The sequence below is a fragment of the Periplaneta americana genome, chromosome 10 (genome assembly GCF_040183065.1).
Source record: "Periplaneta americana isolate PAMFEO1 chromosome 10, P.americana_PAMFEO1_priV1, whole genome shotgun sequence".
Lineage (NCBI taxonomy): Eukaryota > Metazoa > Arthropoda > Insecta > Blattodea > Blattidae > Periplaneta > Periplaneta americana.
The window spans coordinates 92,337,567-92,358,692 of record NC_091126.1 but is presented as its reverse complement, the minus strand read 5'-3'; the positions used below and the strand labels follow the sequence as shown (position 1 = coordinate 92,358,692).

The following is a 21,126-nucleotide window of genomic DNA, read 5'->3' as shown; positions in this document are numbered from 1 at the left end:
CCACTTGAGTCCACACCTGTGGAGTAATGGTCAGCGCATCTGGCCGCGAAACCAGGTGGCCCGGGTTCGAATCCCGATCGGGGCAAGTTACCTGGTTGAGGTTTTTTCCGGAGTTTTCCCTCAACCCAAACCGAGCAAATGCTGGGTAACTTTCGGTGCTGGACCCAGGACTCATTTCACCGGCATTATCACCTTCATATCATTCAGACGCTAAATAACCTAGATGTTGATACAGCGTCGTAAAATAACCCAATAAAATAAAAAAAATAAAAAATAAAAAAAATGTACCACTTGATTTACATGAATTGATGTGACTACAACATGATGATAAACACTTGCTCATTTCATGCTTGAAATGTGCGATTGTGTAAATCATTATTCTGATGGAACATTGCTTGGCAGTCATATTCCCCAGCCCTCACACACTCGGACAATTTGCTTGTGTAGATCCTCGTTTACGAAAACAAGTATATGTCAAGCAAGAGTCCTAGTTGCATGTGATAAAATCCAAAAGAAACCAGCTGTGGTTTTTTTTTAAGAGTTCGACAGATGGAAGTACGATGAAGCAATATCTGCAATGAGATTGTGTACACTATTTTGAGCAACTTCTCACTTATTTGTTAAGCAAGTGTAACTTATGACTACCATTATAAACAATAAGAAATGAAGAGAATGCCCTTAATAATTACCACTTACCTCTTTGTATTCCACATTACATTTGGGAATATGAGGTGACCAGGGACGAAAAAGCAACACATTCAAAGACATATATTGTACTGAATTGTTGCTAGGTATGCATTCATAAACAAAAATTGTTCTTTTGCAGTGGAGAAGCTACTTAGAAGCAACTGAGGCACTACCTATCCCAAAAAAAAATTTCTCACTATTAAAAATTGTAAATACTGCAATAAATTTCTCTTCCGTTATTGTTGTGATTGAGAAAATCGGCTGTTTGTACTGGGTTCTTCATCTATTGACTGTTAGATGGTGGCACATGACGACAGAGTCTTCAAACAGGGTGATGAGGATCTATAGGTGGGACAAACTTGTGCTTGCCCCTTCAACAGTTATCACTTTACAGGGGGAAGGATTGGGGGAATGGAAAATAGTGTAAGATTCTTTGATAGCAAAAGGAATTTCTAGTAACCCCCTCCAAGTGCTTGTTGGCATGTCTCACGGCCAACCATAGCAACCATCAAGGAATATTCGGACTTTCTATGGAAGTCATTGTTGCAAATTGAACATAGCTAGATCTAACTACTTTTAACAATTTTTAGCGACAAAATTAATTAAACTCTTGTATTGTAAATTGTTTAAGTGTAATTTAGCAACTTTTTAAAGTCTTCGCAATTGGAATAAAATTGTAGTACACTCGTAATAGTCTCTGATGAACTAAGTAGTCTATGGTTCTCGGCATTAGCGACATCTATGAGCCACGTTTGTGGAGTCGGATTGAATACCTGTAAGCTAAGGGTCCTGCCATTACACAAAAATATTATACTGTATATGTCAAGTTTAGACTTTAACTTCTTTAAAATATGTGGTGGTTGGGGGTCGTCGGGGCGCCAAAATATGAAGAGGTCGGATCTCGTTGGTGGTCGTCGCCCTCGGCTGCCAGCTCCGTCGTATATGGAAAGTATCTCAAGGATGGCACGTTGATGTCAATAATTAAAGATGTATACTAATTAATTTGGGCGCCAGCCTCCTCGAGATTACTCCGGTAGAGGTATGAGATTCCCAGGTCAGCTGCAAAAACGGTCGGGACATGGGGTTTGGGAGACGTGCTCGTAGGTTGAAATGATGTAGGCGCACACCAGAAGTTGTTGGTAAGAACTATGAAAACGTTTATTATTATTATTAAGTGTTCGTTTCAGATTAGCAGAAATGCGCGTCCAAGTGTATAATATCTCGCTCTCACTTCCCGCAAGTTGGTAGACTGATTTCTGAGCTCACGTAATTATATATTTTGTACTATAAAACACCAGTAATATAACGGAGAGTTGATAACTTGATGACAATTTATTCCGAATGTAATAATAATGATGAGAAAAGAATTCAGGCTTATAATAATGATACAACACACGACTTCTTACTAAACCCACTGAAAAATTCTAAGTCCGTAAATTGTTATCCTTCAGAGTTAGGTACGCCGAGAATATGTGGAGTGCAACCTCTCCGTACGCGTACTATATGCCTTCTGTCCATCTGCCAAATCTATCCTCTACTTTCAACCACCAAACATACAATTTCGCCCTCCTATCTATATATCACGTGTCTCTATTAAGAATCCTGATTGGCCATGATTACACTTACGTCACTTAAGACGCGTTCTTCAAAAATTGTTCGTTAACTAGAACATCCCCTTACTTCCGGCGTCCTGACAATTCTCTGACATGTACCAGATCATCTCTTTTGGAACCTGGCTTGGCGTCATCTTACTGACCACCCGCAGGCAAAGTCCATACATTCCCTCATCAGTCAACTCCATGCCTGGACACATGTTTCCTGTCAGCGTAGCATCGCTTCGGCCTTCCTGTCCACCTGTTACTTCCGCCTCGCATTCTGAAACTTATTTACACGTCCGCGCAGCCTATCCATATAAGAATATTAACACGAAATACTAATATAATGAAAATTTCCTTATCCTATACGAGGAACCGTCTCAAATGCCCTCTCATAACAAAGAATATTCCCAAGGGAATATTTGTTGTTATGAGCCGCCCCATAAACTACCTTCGCTACTAGTCTCCGGTGTCCCCTAATTAGTCACACTTGGATACACCTTTTGCTAAGCTTGTAAACAATGTACAAATTTACACTTACAATTATTACATATTTACAACTATTTACATGTATGAATCTATATGCACACCTCACGCCTGCTTACATCTCACACGCCAGTTTAACTGACATCTACCTGACCTATATACAGCATCCAATCGTAACATTCAGGGCACATCCGAATACAATGGCGCTCTCTCACTCACATTCATGATCGGTTCCTTGATACATACTTATACTTATAACATAGAAATAAGAATTATGAACCACAATAAAAAAAATACTCTAAACAATACACAATACATTTTAAAATACCAATTAACCCTTTATATCATACTTCATACATTATCTGCAACCCTTGAAAACACATCTACCTTCATAAAACCGAAATAATTATTAACCAGAATCAAAATTATACTAAACGATACACAATACTTCTGAAATACTAACTGACTCTATTTATCATATCTCATACATTAGTTGCAGCCTTGAAAATACATTTACATTCATAAAACCGAAATAATTATTAACCAGAATCAAAATTATACCAAACGATACATAATACTTCTGAAATACTGACTCTATTTATCATATCTCATACATTAGTTGTAACCTTGAATACACATCTCGAACTAAAATGATGGTCTGGTACTTAATATTGATTCTAAAAATATGGATACATATTCAAATCGAATCATTCAACCTCTGCAGATAAATGAACATATGTGAAGTTAATTAAAAAATATATTCTATCATTATTATTAATCATTATTAACATTATCTTTAAATTATTGCCACAGGGAATACTACTTATCGCGTGATCTTATAAGAAAAAACACACAAAAACAACTAATTCTGAAGATGGCAAAAAGAAAACAAAAGTAACAAAATTTTCACAAAGTAACATTTGCAGTACTGAAATTAGTTCTTGGTTCTAGTTGCTTATACCGCTCAAATACTACATGCACAAAACAAACACATTCTTATTTTTCTTATTATTAGAAATCATATTATTTTCAACTTTACACAAATTCTCGTCTATTAACCTGGTACGTCGCCTGGATGTCTATCATGAATCGGATCGTCATTCTCCGAATGGGATCATCTGCGGCCTTCCTCATATGTCATTGTGCCATTCTTAAATTGACAGTTTACACGTGGAGACACACTTCTCCTCACATTAAATCTACCAGCATGCTTCCATTTAACTTTTTCTCCTCCTGCAGAAAAATGAGGCCTCCAATAGCCCTTCCTATATTCACTTCTTTGATCGTCGCAGTACCGCTTCCTAGCATAGTTAGGAAATCGGTTCACAAAATACCGCCTGTCATTATTGTAGGGTTGTAAACCATGACCGCCAGCACCGTGTGGCCGATCCCTGCTCCAACTGTCATTATGGTCATTGCTATTGTACCCTCTGTGGGGTGGGAAGGCTTCTTCTGCCCTCCGCCCCATGTTTGTGATGGTTTTCGCATTCTCTTTCTCAAGTCCACTATCGCTCCCAAACTCATCAAACTTTTCGATTACTCTATTTACTTGCTCCTTGAATGCTCTATAACCTTCTAACACCTGGCTCTCTAGACTGATACTGTCCTCGGCTAGTCTATACTCCAATTCATTACTATTCTCATCGAGATTATCGTCCAATCCATTAATATCCATAGTTATTTTACTTTCCAGCTCATTACTATTTCCAGCTACCTTACTATTCAATTCCCCAATATTCTCATTAATATCCTCAGCTAATTTACTCTCCACTTCATTACTATTCCCTGCTATCTTACTATTCAATCCATTAATATTCTCGGCTAACTTATCTTTCAGTTCAGTACTATTTTCATCTAGTTTCTCATTCAACTCATTAATATTCACAGCTAATTTAATTTCCACTTCATTACAATTCGCAGCTAGTTCATTACTCAATTCATTAATATTCTCAGCTAACTTATCTTTCAGTTCAGTACTATTTTCATCTAGTTTCTCGTTCAACTCATTAATATTCACAGATAATTTAATTTCCACTTCATTACAATTCTCAGCTAGTTCATTACTCACTTCATTGACATTCTCAGCTAACTTATCTTTCAGTTCAGTACTATTTTCATCTAGTTTCTCATTCAACTCATTAATATTCACAGATAATTTAATTTCCACTTCATTACAATTCTCTGCTACCATATTATTCAATTCATCAATACTCTCTTCTAATTTATTATCCAATTCATTACAATTCTCATCTAGATTATCTCCCAATTCATCAATATCCACAGCTAATTTACTGCCCACTTCATTACTATTCTCAGTTATCTTACTACCCAATTCATTAATATTCTCCACTAATTTGTTCATCACTTCATTACTATTCTCGGCTATCTTATTATTCAATTCACTAATATCCACAATTAATTTACTTTCCATTTCATTATTATTCCCTGCTATCTTACTATTCAATTCACTAATATCCACAATTAATTTACGTTCCACTCCATTACTATTCTCGGCTATCTTATTATCCAATTCACTAGTATCCACAATTAATTTACTTTCAACTTCATTACTATTCTCGGCTATCTTATTATTCAATTCACTAATATCCTCAATTAATTTACTTTCCACTTCATTATTATTCTGAGCTATCTTATTATCCAATCCATTAATATTCTCAGTTAATTTACTTTCCACTTCATTACTATTGTCGGCTATCTTATTATTCAATTCACCAATATCTACAATTAATTTACTTTCCACTTCATTACTACTCTCGGCCATCTTATTATTCGATTCACTAATATCCACAATTAATTTACTTTCCACTTCATTACTATTCTCGGCTATCTTATTATCCAATTCACTAATATTCTCAATTAATTTACTCTCCACTTCATTACTATTCTCGGCTATCTTATTATTCAATTCACCAATATCTACAATTAATTTACTTTCCACTTCATTACTACTCTCGGCCATCTTATTATTCGATTCACTAATATCCACAATTAATTTACTTTCCACTTCATTATTATTCTCGGCTATCTTATTATTCAATTCACTAATATCCTCAATCAATTTACTTTCCACTTCATTACTATTCTCGGCTACCTTATTATTCAATTCACTAATATTCTCAATTAATTTACTTTCCACTTCATTACTATTCTCAGCTACCTTATTATTCATTTCACTAATATCCTCAATCAATTTACTTTCCACTTCATTACTATTCTCGGCTACCTTATTATTCATTTCACTAGTATCCTCAATTAATTTACTATCCACTTCATTACTATTCTCGGCTATCTTATTATTCAATTCACTACAATTCCAGACCAGCATAGATTCCAATTTCCTATAATTCCCGGCTACTTCATTTCTCAAATTAACGAACTGGCTCTCTAGCCTACTACTATTCTCAGCCATTCTGGATTCCAATTTACCCATCTCACTCTTCAAATTACCGAACTGGCTCTCTAGCCTGCTACTAGTTTCTATCATTTCGTTCCTCATCTGATTCATCTGTTCTGTATTTGTTTTCATCCATCCCAATAACTGATCTAACTTACTACTCATTGTTCCACTATCCGAGCCCTGTGAACTTCCTTTCTCTTGCCTACAACTCGTCCCTACTGAACTCTCCATTTCTCCACTTTTAGTTTGGCTCCTCAGTAACATGTAATATATAACATATCTTCAACAATTCCCCTTAAACTCAAAAACAAAATAAACCCAACCAAAATGAATTACACACATGTACATATATATGGACACAACAATTGAAATGAAACCCTTTATGCTTACGTATCGACGTCTTCTATGTTACGCCTGGTTGATCGTCTCCCCCACCGTCCATCATTGTTCTCAGCTGTTTTGGGGTCTGCACGGTGTTGTGGCCGTCGGTCGTTGACACTGCATGATACTGCAAGCTGCTCTACTAACACTGCGTCGGCTGTCGGCCCTCGCGTCGATCCCCGCGGCGGTCACTGTTGCCATCAGCTGCATTAACCCTGCGTCGGCTGTCGGCCCTCGCGTCGATCCTCGCTGCGGTCATTGTTGCCATCTCGTGCCCGACGTTGTTCATCACGAGCCCGACGTTGTTCATCTCGAGCCCGACGTTGTTCATCTCGAGCCCGACGTTGGGACGCCAAAATATGACGCGGTTGGGGGTCGTCGGGGCGCCAAAATATGAAGAGGTCGGATCTCGTTGGTGGTCGTCGCCCTCGGCTGCCAGCTCCGTCGTATATGGAAAGTATCTCAAGGATGGCACGTTGATGTCAATAATTAAAGATGTATACTAATTAATTTGGGCGCCAGCCTCCTCGAGATTACTCCGGTAGAGGTATGAGATTCCCAGGTCAGCTGCAAAAACGGTCGGGACATGGGGTTTGGGAGACGTGCTCGTAGGTTGAAATGATGTAGGCGCACACCAGAAGTTGTTGGTAAGAACTATGAAAACGTTTATTATTATTATTAAGTGTTCGTTTCAGATTAGCAGAAATGCGCGTCCAAGTGTATAATATCTCGCTCTCACTTCCCGCAAGTTGGTAGACTAATTTCTGAGCTCACGTAATTATATATTTTGTACTATAAAACACCAGTAATATAACGGAGAGTTGATAACTTGATGACAATTTATTCCGAATGTAATAATAATGATGAGAAAAGAATTCAGGCTTATAATAATGATACAACACACGACTTCTTACTAAACCCACTGAAAAATTCTAAGTCCGTAAATTGTTATCCTTCAGAGTTAGGTACGCCGAGAATATGTGGAGTGAAACCTCTCCGTACGCGTACTATATGCCTTCTGTCCATCTGCCAAATCTATCCTCTACTTTCAACCACCAAACATACAATTTCGCCCTCCTATCTATATATCACGTGTCTCTATTAAGAATCCTGATTGGCCATGATTACACTTACGTCACTTAAGACGCGTTCTTCAAAAATTGTTCGTTAACTAGAACATCCCCTTACTTCCGGCGTCCTGACAATTCTCTGACATATACCAGATCATCTCTTTTGGAACCTGGCTTGGCATCACCTTACTGACCACCCGCAGGCAAAGTCCATACATTCCCTCATCAGTCAACTCCATGCCTGGACACATGTTTCCTGTCAGCGTAGCATCGCTTCGGCCTTCCTGTCCACCTGTTACTTCCGCCTCACATTCTGAAACTTACTTACACGTCTGCGCATCCTATCCATATAAGAATATTAACACGAAATACTAATATAATGAAAATTTCCTTATCCTATACGAGGAACCGTCTCAAATATCCCTTCATTTTGTAGAAAAAAGATGTAAATTAATTTAGACTAGCCTTTTTACAATACACCTGGTGCACTATAGCCTAATTTTAGAACATACAGTACGAGAAAAAATAATGGTCCAACTTTTGGAAGTCATTCCATAGCATGATTCGCGCAATAATGTTCGTGAGGAGATCAACATGCTGCTCAGAAGCAAAGCCTTTTGTCTCGTTTAAGTAGCTCAGACAGCTAGGCTATATGTCTGCCATGCAGAAGGGAGTGGGTTCGATCCCCATGGTTGCGATTTTTTTTTTCTGAATAACTTTAAAATGTAGTTTTACAGAATGTTGGAACCATGTTAAGTTTAAAGAAAGTGTAATAATTACTGCCAAATTTCTAAGTGTTATTATTAGGCTTGACCTGGCCTACAAAGCAATATTTTCTCATAACTTACAGTGTGCGTTTTGTGTGTTGCACAACACACAAAATGCACACTGCAAGTTATGAGAGAATGTCGTCAGTTCCATCTACCGTGGAAACTATGCATTTCTGGACACAAGGTGACATGAACTTTTGTGCTCCATTTTCAGTCAGGAATCACCCTCTGAAGTTTGTCGGTGGACTTAAAACTCACCCTGTATATATAATATTAATTGGAATATAGTTTCTCTTCCTCTAACAAAATAAAGATAAAAGTAATTATGAAAAAAAAACTTAAATATGTGCGTAATATAGACTGAGGATAGACTCTAACAGATCTGTTGTATTCAGCCAAGATAGATGTTCTGTCAGAGAAAATTACCATTTGAAAAAAGCTAATTTTCAAATCCACAGGACTGCCAAAAAAGAAAACAATGAAAGGAACAAGCTGCAACCCGCTTAGCCTTTGTGACCAGTGTATAGGATTTTGATTTGGGGGAAGTAATGTAAACCCAGGACTCTGTAAAACTCCATTTTAACATTATTCAGGAAATAAAATGCATAGGGCTCAAAACTGCTTCTTTCTGCATGACATGCAGTTGTCCCAGCTGTCAGAGCTACTGAAACGAGAGAAGGCTGCACTTCTGTGTGGCATATCAGTATCTTCACGAAGATGCAAAGTTAGATTTTAATATATATGTTACGGACAGTGAAGTAGATTGGGAAATAACGTTATTGCCCAGACATTAAGATCATTTCCCATTACTGCTGTTTACTTACAGCCAATAACGTAATTTATGTAACTGATCAAAGAACTTAGGGCTTGTATACTTCAGATGAAATTAAAACATTATCACATATTACCCAGACAATGATGTTAACTGCAAGTTTAATTGGGTAATGCTGATAAGTAAAGAAAATAAGCACATCATCATCTCAAAATATACTATTTATTTCCTTTTATGTTAAACAAGATTTTTTAACATTTGTTTTCACAACACAAACTTCCATGGCACTTCGAATTGCATAAAATGTTGAAAGCACAACACTGACACTCATTGCATCTACTTTAGTTTTACATTGACACTTCTGATAACCCGATAACCCTGTGCTCTTGATATACTGTTAGTTGAAACCATTTCTCTGAGACTTATTTCTCTACCTTTTTCCAACTCCAAGACTGCTTCCAGCTCCACGAAATGTTCAATACAGAGATTTATTTCTGATCTGGTATATTTTTGCTTTAATATGTCTCAAGGAGTGCCTAAAACGACAAAAACACAGTAAGTAAGTTTCTCATAGAAGGAGCCTGTAATTATAAAATAGTCAGTATAGCCTACATAGGCCCGGGCATAGTTGTTATAGCCTAAATTAAATGTGGACTAATAAAAGTTATTTTTACATTTTCTTCATACATAAGTTATGTTATAACGAAAAGTGTACTTACAAAGGTTGTACATGTCATTCCCAACTTCTATCACCACTGTCAGTATATTTTTGGGAGAACCTCGAGCACGGTCCACATATGGTCTGGAAACACTCTCAGTTGGTGGAAATTTGCTTGATGATATACTCAACATTTTTCTGCCAACATTTTGTAAATCTCTTGAATTCCTGGTTGATTTACTCTACTCTGTCATCAATGAGAAAACTGTGAAAATCAACTTAGGTACTTGCACTGTGCAACGAGCCTGAAACAATAGAGAATTGAAATCAGTACCGCGAAACTTGAATGCAATACAACATATTTTTGCATATTTTGTAATGGAATTAAAATGGCAAACATTAAAAAATTTTCTCACATTCTGTGGTTCATTTAGGTCTGATTCATCTTCGTTTTCTGATGTTGCTGACTCTCCTCTCCAGGATTATTAAACAAAATCTCAGTATTCTCTTCTCTATGTACATTAGGAATTTCGTCATCAGGAGTTCCAGCTGATAATAATCCAACACTAGCCGAACATCCAAACATGGCTTCATATGGCAATAGACTAATTCCTATAAATATGACAAAAATATGGCTTTGTACAAAAAACATACTTTATAAAACATATTTAGACACACACTAATTTTTATTGGAATTTTACCTGAAAGTATAATATGAAAAACTCTTACCTGAACGGAGAGCATGATTTTTCTGAAACCGAATGAACTGCAGTATCTCATAGTGCAATCTGAGGTCTGATTTTGCTCCATCCATGCACATAACATTTCTTCAAAGTCCTGGTTTGCTCTCTTCATTGAACCCTGACTCTGGCTGTATCTTGGGTTTGCTGTGGATGGTTCCAATTTCATTCCACATAGTGTGTACTTCAGTTAGTACGGAGTTCACAAATTCTCGTCCGTTATCAAAGTGTAAGATTACAGGAGCTCCAAAAGTTGTGTAAACAATCAGATTTGATAGCTACATCTTCTGTGCATTTACTTTTTAGGGGTTTCAAATCAAATTTAGTCAAATGATCTATCTTGATAAACCATTATAAATCGAAAGCCATTGTAGCTTTGTGATTGCATATCAGTCAGATCGACCTGCGCACGGGAGTTAAAAGTTGAATGCAGAATAGGTTTAGTTACTGTCCTTTTTTTTTTTTAAATTACTTGACTTCTTTTGGCAGTGCACACATAAACGTAAGTAAATTGTGATACTTTCCTTGTTATGTAGCAATACTTTTTCTTCAGTTCTGATGCCATTCTGTTTCTTCCTCCATGGCCTATTGACGAATGTGTTATGTGAAGAATATCAAACAATTCGTCATTTGTTATATAATAAAGTACATTGTCAGTGGTGATTTCCACAGGCCTTATAAGTCTTTCTCTTGCAGTGATTGTTATAACTTCATATTTCCGTACCCTTCTATAAATGAATCATTTGTTTCAGAAACAGCACTTCTCCCTCCAGTAACATTTTTCAGGAAATTGAAAAAACGTTCTGTAAGGCATATTTTATTGTTCACACTTGTGGTATTTTTTTCATTTGATCATTTACTAAATACAAACATCCTGACATCTTGCTTATTTGAATGAGTTCAATACCCACAACTACAGAATTTGTTTAATTTGGAGGAGATGTGCTGTTTCTGAAACAAACAGTAGGAATAACAAGAACAACAAGTAGATTCTCAATGTTAATAAACTTAAATTAATATAGAAATGCTAATATAAGTTAGAGAACATGTTTTAAACCCATTCATTCAAACTTCACAGCATAACCTGCCTAATAATCACAACTTAAAATGCAGAAAATGTTACTTGCAAAGAAAAAGAAGTTCACTAAGTTTCTGTCAAACAGGACATTTTTAATTATGTCAATAATAAATTCATGATGGCATCAAAGCATACACACAACATTACTCTTCCTTAGTATGTTTTCTTGCATCACCATGATTAGTCATCAGTTGATGTCGTTGGCCAAGTATATAGTTCATTATAAAAATCATGATATTCTGTTGGAATGTATGGTTCCAATTTCTTAATGTCTGATAATAGCCATGTGGATAAGCAGGAACACTGGGCAGCATAGGAAGCACACTTCTAGAAAGGAACAACTTGAAAGTATGAACAGTCAGTCCATCAATAAAGTTCCTTCCTGAGATATGATCCACTTCATATTGGAACTCCATAAAGTCATTCACATGAAACGTTACTTTCTGATCTCTTTTCACTCCTCTTCCCATGGACTCAATGGACAGAACAGACTTCTTGAAATAGGTCTTCCACCAATGGTTAAAGTCCAAAATGCCTGCAGTTTGTATCATTTGAACAGAGAATCTGTTCTTATTTGATGCAACTATTAACTCTATGTATTCTTTTATTGAATAGATTTTGTCTGATATGCGAATCTTCCTCTTTATAACACCAAAATCTCGATCACAGGGCATGAAGGAATGCCCACGAATCTGAAAATAATGGTATATTTTTTTTAATCTGCCAGTAGTAACAAGAGTTTGGAGAAATCGAACAACTGTGTTATTCCTATTCTGACCTGGGCAGCTATCAGAGAAGATGTGTAGGTACTTTGTTGTGTTTGGTAACTCGTTGCTTATGTAACCTAAGATAAATGAACAGACTTCATCTGGACCTTTTTTAACCAGTCCCTCGTGATGTATGTACAATTTTGCTGTGTTATCCCTCAAGTTATGTATATTAAATACATTAACATTAAGTTGCCTGAGATAGAATGCTTCCTGCACAGGTATCTCTGGCAGATGCAAATTCTGCTTATAATCTATACATATTGAAGAAGTTTCATTGTCTTCTTTGCAGAGATTAGAACAGTATTCCATTTTTTTGGTGAACTTGTTGGCTCTTCTTTTATGGACAATAAACTCTGCTCCTGCTACACGTTTGGCGTTATCATTCAGCGATGGACTTTTCATCCTTACCGATAGTTGTTCGCATATACAGTAGGTATCCATTTGTGGCTTCCCAAATGATAGACTGAATCGCTCCTTAAAAATTTTGCAGTATAACCAGTAGGATACCTGTTGGTCAGGATACTTTTCCATAAAGGAGGCATGCATTAATGTGATATTAATTTAACCTCTCGCTCATATATTCTATTTCTCTTGATGAGTAGTGAGATTTTTTGGTTGGATATGAGCGTATGTGATCTTCCACTAATATACACACTTCCCCAGAAGTTTCATTTCCAGAAGTGTTTTTACTCCTCAAATCCTTTGGAGATCTTCTAAGCAGTAACAAAGATGTTAGACGACACGAATGCGACCCTTTGTCACACCATGCAAGTTTAGAAATGCTTTGGCACACACTTGTTGTCGTCCAGAACTATATGTCACATAATACTTGAAATTACGCGAACGTGGCTTCTTTGGTTCATCTCCCTGTGGACGTCTCCTTTTAACTTGCACTACTTCCACTAATGCTTGTAAATACGAATCCTGTTCGTCTTTAGTTTCTTTGGCATAAAAGTTTGTAAATATTTCTTCTCGATCCCCCTCCAATAATCTTCCAAAGCACTTCAATTTACACCTGAAGGAAAGAGAGATTATGTTATGTGACGAAAAGTATAACAGGAGTAAATATGGATTCAACATATTATGAATCATGTTACATTGCAACGTATGATTTTCATACCAACAGCAACGCTATTGAACAGGTAAACATTAATACTGTGGCATACTCACTTGCAATCATTTCCAATTTTCTTCTTTGCGACCACCTTAGAAGCATAGTTGATATGTTCTAACCCCTTTACTCTTCCTCTTTTCACATGTCCTCGTTTGTATTCAACACTTCTAAATCCTCTCTTTCGTTTTTTCACTACGGACAAAACAGCTCCCTCATCACTACTAGACGCCATGTTGGAATAGTACTATTGGAGGAAACTAGCAGTTCTCCTTGTGGAGAACAGAAACAGCACCTCTCCAGGATAAGTGTTGTTACTGCACAAAACGGAAACTTTCGATTAAGTTTGCAAGCAGCAGTTATGTGATGGAAGTGTTGTTTCTGCACAAAACTGTAGCATTTCAGTCGGTAATTGCGATTGTGCTAACAACTCATATACCGTCAAACAGTGGAGAAGTGTTGTTTCTGAAACAAACGATTCAAATAATCCTTTATTGTTCTCTTTGCTCCAGATGTTTTCAAAGTTTCCTTAGATTGTTTTATGGAGTTCATTTCTTCATTGTACTCATCCTGAGTAAGATAGGCTTTGTTATCTGTCCGTTTACTTTGTAATATGGTGAACAGAGCTTCGTCAAATTTGCTGCGCATATCACTTTCTATATTACTCATTATTGCTATTACTAACAACCACAATGTAGACATAGTAAACTGTCTCTTGAACTTATTGCTGAGTTTGATCATTTCTTGCAGAACATACTGTATCTAATGATATGGAAATCCAAGAAAAGAGCATACAAGCTATGTATATCTTGAAAAATCTGTGCTGAAGTAATTAAATTGCTTATTAAATGAGTAAAAAAAAAAACATCATAGAAGAGACAAAATATTACTCCATCAAAGTATGTATGTATCCAATGCCTACCCACTTCACTTCACGTGATTCTGGTTCCTCATTACGGATAGATGGCAGGACTGACCCATTTTCTAGTTGCACACCACTTCAGCAGACCATGCTGTACATGATATGCAGGGCCGGGTATTTATGGAGATTGCGAAAATTACGACATAATAGAAATATAATAGATTTTTACTAATCTTTACGAATTAAGTGATTTGGATTAATAAAATATGCGTATAAAAAAATCTCGACAAATTGCGAAATATGAACACATTCGCCAATTATTACTATTGTGTCATTTTATAGCGAATTTCATATTTTGAGTTTTTTTTTTTCGAATATTTTTTTCACTTGAATTTGTTATATATCCAAGTAGGCTACATTACATGGTATTCCAGGTGTTCTGATTACATTGGTGAACACAAAAGATGGAGAATTCAACATTTCACTAATATTGAAAATGTTAATTTGAGGGCTGCAAGTTTTTTTCGCTTTTAATGAATGTGTGTTAAATACAGTCTCAAACCAACAAATATTATCTATTGGCCATACCGCACCTTTATCAGAATCCAACGAACCTTTAATGTTAATTATTTGGAAAGTAATATTCATACTGAGTTAATACTCCAATTCCAAAATAATTGCATTTTCCAAAATTTCCATTAATGTCCACCAAGAGTACAAATCAATCTCCAACAATCTCCATCGACACCAATATTAAAAAACACAAATGATGAAATTAATCTCCATAAATACCTGCCCCTAATGATGTGTATCTGTGGAGAGTTATATGTGTACTAGAGTGAGTTCGCGTAAGTGTAGTGCATGAAATGAGTGATGATGATGATGATGATGATGATGATGATGATGATGATGATGATGATGATGATGATGAAAGAAGGAGAAACCTGGTGCCAGCACATAGAGTCTACTCCTGTCGAGTAGCACCAAGGGAGCTGCCAGGATTAACATCCCCGTCCGACAGACGAATTTAATCTAGGTATAATGGTGCACAGTCTACTGATTAGAAGTTGTGCACTGCCACATTTTCTAGTGCCAAGGTAGAAATTTTACATGAATATTTCTGACCCCACCGGGGATCGAACCTGATCTAGCTAGTCTGGAGTCAGACATGCTACCACAGAGCTAACATAATGGACTACTTCATCAAAGTTTGTTCTCTCATTTTCACCAAACCCTGAATGTTTCTGTACACATCAATGTAATGAAAACACAAGTAACAAGAGGTTTACAAGTCAACATTGAAGTAAAATATATGAAGTACATTATGTGGAGGAAGGGGGGGGGGGAGGGGGGGAGAGGGCGGGAGATCAGATCTGTAAACATTAATAAAACAACACAGTAATTAATATTATTAATTACAGGATGGTGTACCTCCTTACAGATCTAAACATTTGTAAATAATTTCCAAACAACACTTTAGACAACCATGTCATTATTGGGCAATTTTTTAACATGGTCACAGATACCACCAAATATTAACCCTGTGTATTTTTAATAATGGAATTACTTAAGATAGAAATTATTTTAAGCATATTTACGTGAATTCATTATTCAAAGGCATCCATCATGGAAAACGTATCAATTACTTCAGTACATGTATGCAAAGCTGGTGTTCACAGCATTGAAGAGAGCCTGCTATTTATATTAGAGAAATACTGTGGACTTGAACAGTATTTACAATGAAGGCAATATTTAAGACAAATCACATTTGTTTCTTTGCAAGCAGGTTCTTTTTAATACATGAAAATGAATAAAAATAGTAGTACAGTATTTCAAAATATATTTTACTTTTGAAAACAATGCACTTATGATATTTTTTTTTTCTTTTTAAGATACATTAATTCCAGTATAGTATTTAAACCTTAAAAGTCGAGGTAGAGCAGTCAGTGTTTATAGTCCCTGTAATATTACAAGAAATATTAATAACACAGAGAATCTTATAATACAGTACAGTCTCGATTACACATGCGCAGTTTACCCAGTTTGCATATTACCTGTGCATGGCTTATGTTCGAAAATAATTTGTTACTTATTAATATAAAGTGACAAGAAATGATGAAAAATTATATTAGATTTCAGATTAAAATAGTAGGTTGTGAACTGCTAAATTGTAAGTGAAATTTAATCTTATGTGTAAAATGATATACACCTACTGCGTATTACAGTAAATATGAAGTTAAATATAGATTTAAAAGTATTTCTTCACCAAATAAGCCTGTAAATTACATTGTACAAGCAAAATAATAAACTTTCGTATTATCCGTTTTTTTCGCATTATCTGGGTACCTCTTCCGGATCATTAGCCTGGATAAAGGAGAATATATTGTATCATTTCAGGGAATAATTACAAGAGAGATAAACTATTAAGTTTCACTCGATTTAGTAACATTTTGTAATTGAACTCCTGCTTCGATTATAGTCTTTCAAATTTCCTTTATTTACTTCTAATCTACTTATTTCATTCTCTGATTGAGGTTCTGACTGATATGTACATCTATTATCAGGCAGTACAACTCACTTGATGATATGTGTCAGAAGAAGAACAATTGTTTGTATGCATCTGATGTCTGACTAGTGTAATATGTAGCTAGCAACAATAACAACGACAACTACTTATATCACAACACTGAAATAAAATAGAACCCTGTGATATTTGATTTTTGAAAACGAAGTATTCAATGTAAAGATAGGAATTTACTAAAAAATAAAAATTGAATGTGAGTTTTCAACTTGAGATATAGATTTGTAGGCTGAAGGAAATGAGTGCAAACATGCTAGAACTCTTAACCTTCTAATGTTATATAATTTCATTAAAATAGCAATGGAATTAGGTCATTATGTAGTGGCATACATTGTGATATTAATACATGAGAGCAAGTGTGGGTTCTTCAGATTATATTTTCTGCTTTGTTCGAATAACACATAAATGTGATACATTGCGATATTTTTTTTTTTTACTTTGTTGTGATTGTTGTGATAACTAGGGTGCCCTTACTGGGGAATGCTGAAATATCTGTTGATAATCCTTAGAGCTAGCATAATTCAACTGTAGTTTAAGACCAGTCAGAAAAACATCCAGCAAATAGTAATAATGATATGGCCTTCTGTATATTCTAAAAGTTGTATTAAGGTATTAATTGTGGTTTTCTTCCATAGATCTCTCAAACATCTTTGAGTCCTTCCTGCCTCAGTTGTTAACATACCCAAATCCCATCGATCCACTCAATGGAGATGCTGCAGCCATGTATTTACATAAGCCAGAAGAATACAAGAAAAAGGTGCAAGGTCAGTGATACCCAAAACAATCGTTATATTTGCTGTACACATTTACATTTTTCTCCAAGCTTAGACTAATTAAGTTGTACCATTGGGAACAGCATGGTTGTGGTTAGTGATGGAGGTATTTTAATTGTTGTCTGCTTCATTTGAATTGCATGTTTTGCATACACACAAACACACACAATAATTACAGAATGTCCGGGGAGTCCGTATATCCCTTAAACCCTTGAATTTAATTTAATAATGAACTCAGGACCCTTGAATTTAATCTAATAATGAACTTGGAGGACTTGCTGCCTACAATTATATGCTCTCTCAATTCCTTAGTCATTTTATCCAACATTGTAAGTGTGATCGAACTAAAGATATTTTGTCACACTCTGCTCTTCATGACCTGTTAAAAGAGAAATTCCCTGGGTGCTGGATTGAATGTGATTCCCCAACATCTCTGGAAATACTCTCGTTGTGAGGTATTATCAAAAGAAAAAGAAAGATTTTTGCGTGTTGGTAAAGAACTAACAATGAGCTGGAACGAGGAGTGCTGGATGCCTTTGGCTCGATCTTACATGCATTGTTGGAAAAAAATGTAATGAAGAATTTCCAAGTGCTTAGACTTGTGTGTCTGACATGATGGAGCACACAAGAGCCCTTAGGACAACTTGCCTGGTGAATTCATTAGTAAATTAAATTAAAAGGTTTAAAGGGACATACGGACTTCTTAAGCTTGTTCCCAATGTGCGCTGTGGCATGTGGCTTGGCAAACCTTGAGCCTCTCGAGGTCGCTTGTGGTCTGTCGAATTCCGACCACGTACCGTTTCCACAGCACATCACGGTGCGTTAAGGCACGTGGCTTGGCATATCTCGAGTGGACCACTTCTCCATTGCCAAACGTTCTTTAGTTTCATTTGTTTCGTTGTTCTTTAATTTTAATTTTTTTTTTTTTTTGTTAATGGAAATAATTTTCAATAAAAATGAATAAAGTCTATGGATCAGACAGTGACGAGGAAGTAGACATTAATTTATGCAAATGTTGTTACAGTATCTATGAATAACTGCTTTAAAAATAAAAATGTAAATAAATAAAAATGAATGAAAAGTGAAATAAAATATCGACGGGTGATTAGCAGAACATCTTAAGCGCCACTTTTTCAAAAATGCGCTTTTTTTACGTAATGAAGAGGAAAAACCATGATGTACAGCCTGACAGAATGGCGTAAGCGAATCTTTAATATCGAATGAGAAAACAAGAAGTACATTTTATCGTAACTGTTTAAGAATTATTTTAGTGACCAACAAATCATCTTAAGACATGCCCAGTTCCCAAATAATCATCGTATCTTTTGTTACCAAGCGGCTCATAAGATAGAAATTTCGGCTCTTAAGATGAAATTTATGGTTGTTAAGATATTTATTTCGGGTCCTATTCCTAGCAATAGATGATAAGATAATCAACTTTTTCTCTGTTTACGGTTCACAGTAATTCATTACAGAAATTAACAATCATTGTGAATTTAGTTTAATTTTACGTACAAGCACAATGGTATTAAAAACAGCGATAGAAACTATACAATAATGAGTATTTAATCTCTTTTGCTTTTCCTCTAGGTAAACTAATTCAGTGTAGGTGTTCTTGTCGTAGTCACTGAACGTCAATTGTTGTAACATACCACATGAATAAAATCAGCACAGTAGTTTGCTTACTATACTATTGGAATCAAAGCAGTTTGTGACTAAAATGAGTAAAGAATTGACTTTCTTAGTAGAGGAAAATTCCTCATCACTTTGTCTTGACAGAACAAGAAAACAAAACAGCAGACGATCAAAGTCATTTGAATATGTGATGATAATCTTGAAAGATGTGGAAATTAAAGTTTGTCAGAAAATTTTGCTGGCTACACTAAACGTTTCCCAGATGACCCTTCACTACACCAGAGATCAGTCAAATTATTTGAATTTGGCGGATAAGATGTTTTAACAAATAGCTGTCGATAGACTATATAAAAACCTATGTTTCGTCTTTCCACATCATACAATAAGAACTATTACGAGTATTTAAGAAATTCAAGTGATTTAATAAGAAATGATCATAAGTGCTTCTTACCTCAGTAGTTTTAGTTCCCTTTGGTGTGAAAACATTGTGCAAAAATAACGTCGTTTTGTCGTACGCGAACCATTCTGGCTTGTATAATTCGATAGTTCCAGCTCCAGTTCTTGTTTTTGACTTTCATCGCCAACTTCCTGTAAGTAGCCATCAGATGTTCCTTCTTCTGTTTTAGCTCTTTCAAAGAACACTCAATGCTTGCTTAAATTACTTTGAATTCGTTTTCAAACATCATAAACCTGGTTCCTATCATTATGGTGTTGATTTTATGGATTCCATATTTGCTACACAATCTACAACAGGCCGTGGGAATGGGTGCACCAGCAACACTCAAGACTTGTCATCCGTCGATCCCCAAGCCTTTGATGTCCGAGCATTTACCGACATTTCATGGGAAAGGTCGAGCCACCTGGCGCAATAACGCGTCTTTACATTCCCACAGCAGGCTCGAGGATTGACGAACTTCAGACCAGGTTCGACAAACCACGCGCCGTGGGAACGGGGCTTTAGATGTACTGTGTGTGCATGTGTTGATGGTAAAATTAAATATTTTACCTCCATATAACACTTAAAAGCTCCATTGTTTACTAATTACCAATCTGTTCCTATTCTTCCACTCCTTGATTGGTTGGTTTTTCTTTGTTAATACTTTTTGTTATGGGGTCGGTGGAGACCTTCCTGAACCCTACTACACTGGCATTGTGGGGAATTCCATCCAAGATGTAGACACTAGTGTCGTGCATTTCATGCTCTATATTTGTCGAGCGTGACAAGAACCGAAGTCTGCTTTGAAGAAGCGGATCTGTCTCGCTTGCTCGGTCTTGCCCCTTGTATGATCTGTGCCCTTGAAGTTCGCTGGCCTCTCTTACAATCATCTCCCAACCTTTCATGCTTTTAGTTGAGTAAGGATTTTAGAACAAATCTTTTGAAGTATTATTTAGTTGTAAGGAGGGGTAATTTTTATTACAAAAATATGATTAAACTTCGACAGAAAAATACGTACAGTAGTGGCAAAAAAGCTGGACTGACCCTTGTAGCTGATTTCAGAGCCTTGTTCACTCCAGAGCACGATATGCTGGTAACTAAGACTTTCGTGGCTCTAATCCTGCCTGGGAAGGAAACTTCTTTTTGTTCCTTATCCAAATTTATTCCCAATACTTTTCGAGTGCTGGTGAAATTCATGTTCTGGGAATAATAAGTTAATTAAGTAGTAAACTATTGCTGCAATCGAAAATTATTGGGAATAGATTTGAATAAGGAACAAAATAAAGTTTCCTTCCCAGGAAGG

The 21,126-nt window shown here is 36.1% G+C and overlaps 1 protein-coding gene across 3 annotated transcripts in view; it reads left to right on the top strand.

Annotated features, from left to right (window-relative positions):
- The window catches only part of LOC138707891 (ubiquitin-conjugating enzyme E2 H), a 131,344-nt gene that overhangs the window by 63,287 nt on the left and 46,931 nt on the right, over window positions 1–21,126 (top strand). For all 3 annotated transcript variants that reach the window (XR_011334417.1, XR_011334418.1, XM_069837933.1), the window contains exon 4: window positions 17,615–17,743. Coding sequence is in view for 1 of the 3 variants with exons in the window: in XM_069837933.1 (XP_069694034.1) it covers window positions 17,615–17,743 (129 nt within the window). In the remaining 2 variants the exon portion in view is untranslated. The remainder of the gene's footprint in view (window positions 1–17,614; window positions 17,744–21,126) is intronic.